Here is a 6,687-nt window from a genome sequence, read left to right on the forward strand (position 1 = left end):
GAAGCCAAATGTTTCCTTTTCATTCTGGTTCCTTCTTCTTCTTGTGTGTGTAGGAGATATTTAATATTCTCTGTACCCTAACCAGGTGAAATACAACATTTATCAAATGCCATTATCACCTTCTGTCTGTTGGATAATGAGAACAATATAAGAATAAAATAAACATTGATTTATTTTATGCTATTATTTCTTTAAGGCATAATTCATATTTTCTTTAGAAGGAAAAAATGGTTTTTAAAAATTTGATGGTGGTTGTTATTTTGAAGATATTCTGTGCGTGCATCTTTATTGTCTTAGAGATAAAGAAATTGTAAGAGTACAAAGTTAAAAAAGAAACTGTAATAGTAGTAGTTATATGAAGATTGTAATTATTTACTTTGATCAATAAGAATATTGATATTATATTTTGTGGGTAGTTTCTTTTCAGTTGTCAATGTTTTATAACGTAAATTTGTTTCTTGTTCATTATTCTATTTTTCTATTTTTTTTTATTATTTATTTGCAACTAATTTGTTTTATAATATTATTCAACTTTATGGATGTACATTTCTACTTGCACAAATATCAATTATCTTTTGCAATGATGATATTAGGATTTGGTGTTGGATTTTTTAGCATCAAATTGTGAAGATTTGAAATACAAAGTTTGAGGTGGATAAATTCAATGGGAAGAATAATGTTTAACTATGAAAACTAAAGATGCATGATTTGTTAGTGCAACAAGGATTACAGAGAATTAGTAGGAAAGTCAAAGAAATTTGTGAATATGATTGATAATTATTAGGGAGATTTGGTTCAAGATTATGTTGACAATTCCTCAGATCTTATAAATTACTAAACACACCTTATGTGTAATAGAAAAAATAAATACAATAGTACAAAGACACACAAAAAAATTAGCCTTCATACTTAAAGAACTTTGCTTTGTATTCATTATTCAAAACTTGATAATTACATCTTTGAAAAACTAATTCTAGTGATCCTTTTTAATCATCAACAAACTCCTCAATTAACTCCTACGAGGACTAATAAGCAATAGTAGTCCAAAACAAAACAGTCAACTTGTAAATTAACTCCTACTATGACTGCTAAGAAACAATAATTAAGAAGCAGTAGCATCACAAGAGCTATTAGCACAACTCAGTTGTGTTTGGTAGATGAGGTTCTTTTCAAAATTATCAAAGAGGAAATAGTGATAAGCTTATAAAGCATAATGGAAAGTTTTTACATGACAAAATATTCAACAAGCTGAAAAGAGGGATTTGTATAGTTTGTGAATGAAGATATAAAAACTATTGATCATTTAAATATTTTTTTAAATACTCTTATTAATCAATTAGCTAATATAGATATAAAAATTAAAGATGGAGATAACACATTTACATTATTATGTTCATTACTTGAATCTTGAAATCACTTAGTCATTCCATAAGCTTTAATACAAATGACAGTTTTGATTTTTATTATGCTGTAGAAGTCTTTTTAGAGGCCAATTCGGAAAAAAGGGACAGTTCAAGAGGTACATCTAGATTTAAGTAAAGAGGCAAAAAGGGTGAATAAAACGTTGGTAGTGCAATAAAACATAATACCTCAAGAGAGATTGTTAGAAAAGGCAAGAAGAGAATGATGACTCTAAAAATAAAACTAATCTGGCTGAGACAAGGCTAGGTATGGTCTGTGAAGTACTGATACATGACAAATGGTTATTAGATTTTTTGATCTTTCTAATAACATGTGTTCACAAAGGAGAGTTTTTTCTACTTACCAAACTATTTGATTGTGATATTGTTGGTATGGAATCAATATTTCATGTAATATTGCTGAGATTGTTTGATTGTTATATTGTTGGTATGGAATCAATATTTCATGTAATATTGGGATCATTAAGATTAAAATATTTGATGATGCTGTAAAGACATTAATTTAAAGTAAATTTATTTAAGAGAAAGTTTCTAACCTGTTTCTCATTAATTACTTTATGCACATCATTCTTCTTCTACAATCTGCTTCTCTTGCCAGGATTTCCAGGAGATTCATCTGCTACTAGAGCTCTCCCTAAATCTCGTAAAAGATCATGCATTCTGAACTTATTGTCTTTATCAATCTTTATAAGCAATTTAAGCTGAAGATTGTGAATGGCTGTGTCAACATTTAACCCCAATTCTTCCCAGAAGATAGCGGGCTCTTCTGTATCTTGGCCAACGAAGAAGCAAGAAATGTCTAGCAATATGTCTTTCTCCGACGGCAGAAGAGAGTCATAAGTGATCTTCAACGTTTGAAAAATCTCTGGATAAGTGACATTCTCAAGCATTCTAACTGCTTCAATCCAGCATCTATCACTGCTCTTTTTGTCAAATAAAAATGCACCCAGAACCTCTAGTGTAAGTGGAACCCCGCCAGAAGCCTTGATGATCTTTGTGGATTGTTCTCGGTGGGAGTCGTCTGGGTTTGCTTTCTGAAATGCGTGCCTGCTAAATAACTCTAACGCTTCATCTTGCTCAAGACCTTGCAGTTCGTAAATGTTTTCAATGGGCATGCTTAAATTGAGGGTACCACAGTCACGTGTGGCTACAATTGCTCTGCTTCCTGGTCCACAGAAATCTAACGCAAAGCTATCCAACTGCTTCCAATGGTCAACATTATCTAAGATTACAAGAGAACATATGGAACCCAGATGAAATTGCAGAAGGGATTTGCCATGGTTGATGTCGTTTACTTTAATATCAACTTTTGACAAATCTCTCAACATTTGTGTCTGTAATCCTACAATACCACCACGCTCCTGAGCACCCCTAATGTCTGACAGAAAGCAAGAAGCTTGGAAGGTGGAAGAGACTTCATTGAAAATAGCATCGGCCAGAGTGGTCTTACCGATGCCTCCGATGCCCCAAATGCCCACTCGAATTCTTCTGTCAGTAAAGATGCAGAGCTAACATCTCCTTGATCTTCACAACATGATGTGCAAGTCCAACGGCGTTTTGAGGGAGTGGTCGGGGCATGTAGTTCAATGCAGTGATGTCGGACACAACTTGCTTCACCAATTTTGCTTCATAGCTGCAATTTGGAAATAGCTATGGATGAAATGTAGAGAAGACGGTGGAAGACAAGAAAAGAACATTATAGAAAATCTTACCCTGCAGCCATGTCAAGAGACCATCCAGACAGGGAGGAGACATTATGAAGAGCATCCTTCCATTCGTCAATTATGTGAGACCCAAATCTACCTTTACTGTAATGTCTCTTGAATGCCTCTGTAAATGCACCGTTATCCTTCTCAGGATAGCGGACATCTGAGGGATCGACACCATAAAAGAGAGGGATAATTAATCTTGTGGATCTGTACTTCCACATTTCCCTCACCTCTTCCAAACACCAAGCAGAATCTGCGTAACCACTTGAAAAGATTGGAATGAGAATGGCACTATTCTCGATCGCCTTTTGCAGGCTCATTGCAATAATCTTGCCTTTCTCAAGTCTTTCATTGTCAAGAAAAGCATGAATTCCAGCGACTTTGAAAGCTTCAAAGAGATGATCTACAAGAGACTTTCGGACATCAGGCCCTCTAAAGCTAAGGAAAACATGATAAGTGTAATCCGAGAAGTGAATTTTCTCTGAGCATGGCCTGAAACTGGTGAATTCGGCCATATTCATGTCAACAATGGAAAACTGATCCATCTGGTAAAGGAATTGCCGGACAAAGAGGAAGGCGGAGGGATTGATGAGTCTCGTCTATATAAAAGCAAGTCCTTGGTAAACTTTCAGCACAGTGGACGGCCGAAGACAAATAAATTGGTAGAAGCTTGTGCAAGGCCTCGTAATTTTCCTTGGAAAAATTAATTAGTTGAATGCGGACAAGATTACATCTGCAAATATATAAAATGATGAATAGAGTCATAAGAATGAGACAATTATAAATTGACAAATTTTTTAATTCGAAAACTTAAATGGTCGTAAACTTAGCTGGCTTTTGTTGGAAGTAATCTCAACGACCCCAAAACTTGTCATGTCTCACATCCTCCGTATGATCGTCCAGATCTGCAGTTAATCTGCAACATTAAATGAAAGCACTCAAAGCAGATTTTCCTTGGATTTTAATGGATTCTCTGTCACTGCATCAGCCTGCTCTCTGTCATATCAGCAAACTTACATTATCTTCTACAGCCTGCCTAATGTCCCATCCTCAGATTCATTCAGATTGTCGTTGCTAAATAAATAATATTTTACGTATGTATTTGTCTTGGTCTTTAGTCTTCTATATATCGTATGATGTGTATTTGTTCTGCACTTTCAGAGCAGAGTCTGTTAGAAGATATCAGTCTGAAATAAGTATGAATGTAATGGTGTTTAATGTATGAGTTGAGTTGCAACTCAGTAAATCAGTGTAATGTTTTCTTTTGATTAATATAAATTCCTTTGTTTTCATTTTTGCTTTCCTCCCCTGTTTCCATCAGTGGTATCAGAGCAACATACAGAGTAGATGATGTGGCTGCAGTAACAGAAAATCAGAACTGGGAACTGTTTGGATGCATTAGATTGGAAAGAGCAGCAGCTCTGTTTTAAATCAGATTGTATATCTTTTATGTATGAATATATATGAAGTGTTCATAGCTATAAAGCTCATTTTTCTGTCTTGTCTCTATTATAGTCTATTTATAATTTGTTTTGTTTCTATATCCTCTGCCTCTCTTTCCATCAGCTTTGAGACCTCGCACATAGGGACATTCAATGACAAAAGAGTAAAAAATGAAATAATAGAATTTATTTTATTTTATGTTTTTGATGAATATGTGCATTAGTATCTATTAATTTAAAAAAATATAATACATGTATCAAAAAAAAAAAGGGTACAAGGACATAAGGTCAACTCTCAAAGTCACACGAGCAGTAGCCATATATCAAATTTACATGGGCATAGCCCAACAAGTAGTAGACAGGAAGGACAATAAAAACAAAAGGCCTAGCTGCAAAACCAACAAGAAACTAAGTAGCTAGAGCATAACTAGCAAAGGGCGGAGGAGGATTTCAACCATCTAGTTTGTCACATACATTACCAAAGTCCAAGGTGATGTTAGACAAGGGTCACCCCTTGACTTCATGAGTCTCACCTTCCTCTTTATCTTCAGTCCTCTTGTTGAGATAGCTAGATCTAGCCTAGGAAGCCATTTAGAACAACTAGGCAAGGACCACCCATTGCTATCTCGACTAGTGAAGGGCCATATAGTGCTACCACCAGAAGTCTACCTTGCATCACCCGAAGGTCAAACAAAAGAAGAACCTTTGTGTGCAAGGGAAGCAGAGCACTACCAAACCAAATTACCCCTACCACCAAAGGCGCGACAAGGGGCCTAGGACATGAGATAATTGGAATGCCGAGTAGAAGAGCTACAATGTCAATGACCCCTTGAGGGAAAGGGGCCCCGCAAAGTGGAGTCATTTGGGGGCACTCAGGCCATAGTGCATAGAGCATTGCCTCAATAATTAAGAAGCTCTTCCATGTGAGCCACCTCCAAAGCCACTTTATTGGCCTGGAACTGTATATGCGTCATCACATTGCTACAAATAGTAGCTTTAGCATAAATCAAAATAGATGTATCAATAGAGCTATGAGAAAAAATAATAGCACTTCTATCTTTCCATAAAGAAAAAAAAAATCCCACCCTGAAAGCATGTTAGGCTTGGGTATACTTGAAGGGAATATGTGTTAGATGACTCAAATAACTAGAAGACAACTGAGAGAGGAGGGGCGGGGGGGGTGAATCAGTTGTCACCAGATTGCCAGAACCTTAAGCAATTAAAACATTGTTACCAGAACACATAGGATCAATACCTGAATACATAAACCAATTACCGAAATAGCATATATATCAATTAATCACAACCAACAATTAGAGAATAAATACCATCCACATGACACCAAGATTTGTACGTGGAAAGCCCGGTAAAGGGAAAAACCATGGTGGGAAGCCTACCCACAGTCAGATAATACTTTTGTAGTAAGTATGTGATTACAAATTGAGGGGGCTGCACTTGCAGGAAGGCCAACAGCCTAGAGCACACTGCTCATTACAAAAGGAGTCTCGCTAACTACATAAAAATCCAGATTACAATCAGGAAGGAAGAATGAACTGCAATAATAGCATCTCCTATACCTGAGTACAGTTCTGGTTAAGCTCAATACCAGAGGACTTAATCCTCTTACATAAACCCAACTCGATCACCAATAATCGACAAAAGCCTCTACATGAATGATTGTTGCATTATTCATTCCTATACCATCCTTATATGATCTACAATGAGATCATACACACATATATATACAAACCCTCAACCTTAAACAATTAGGTCAGCCACCAGACAATAAAGCATATTACATAATTATAAAACATGTCGGTCTGAGACCAAACAAATAATATCCAACCCATAAGTCATCCCAGAAACACATCGAGAAGACCAATCAACATATTACATTAAGTCGGTCCAAAACCTAGATAGAATAGAATAGGTTCGGTTCTAAATGCAATACCACCAATCAACTAGAACACGAACATGATAACCATCAGCATCCTGAAACTCTACTAGAAGCCGCACCAACACCATTTATGCATAATATCAAAAGATCTTCAATCAAGCTCTGCTGGTGAAACCCTCACCAGATCAACAAACCAGGCTTACCAGCATATAAGAAAG

The 6,687-nt window shown here is 36.0% G+C and overlaps 1 protein-coding gene across 1 annotated transcript; it reads right to left on the reverse strand.

Moving 5' to 3' along the window:
• Positions 1-1,996: 1,996 nt before the first annotated feature.
• On the reverse strand, positions 1,997-3,675 carry LOC131067117 (disease resistance protein L6-like). The gene is made up of 2 exons (XM_058002048.1): positions 3,134-3,675; positions 1,997-2,909 (listed from the first exon to the last, which is right to left on the reverse strand). Exons 1-2 carry the CDS (start codon positions 3,673-3,675, stop codon positions 1,997-1,999), a joined length of 1,455 nt encoding a protein of 484 aa, XP_057858031.1.
• Positions 3,676-6,687: the final 3,012 nt, after the last annotated feature.

Source organism: Cryptomeria japonica, chromosome 7 (genome assembly GCF_030272615.1).
Source record: "Cryptomeria japonica chromosome 7, Sugi_1.0, whole genome shotgun sequence".
Lineage (NCBI taxonomy): Eukaryota > Viridiplantae > Streptophyta > Pinopsida > Cupressales > Cupressaceae > Cryptomeria > Cryptomeria japonica.

What these genes read in the sequence shown, in the direction of transcription:
- LOC131067117 (XM_058002048.1), bottom strand. Translation starts at nt 3,675, where the DNA reads ATGGATCAGTTTTCCATTGTTGACATGAATATGGCCGAATTCACCAGT. An exon ending in TCTCTTGACATGGCTGCAGG is followed by an intron (nt 2,910 to 3,133) that starts GTAAGATTTTCT and finishes CTTTACTGACAG; the next exon opens with AAGAATTCGAGTGGGCATTT.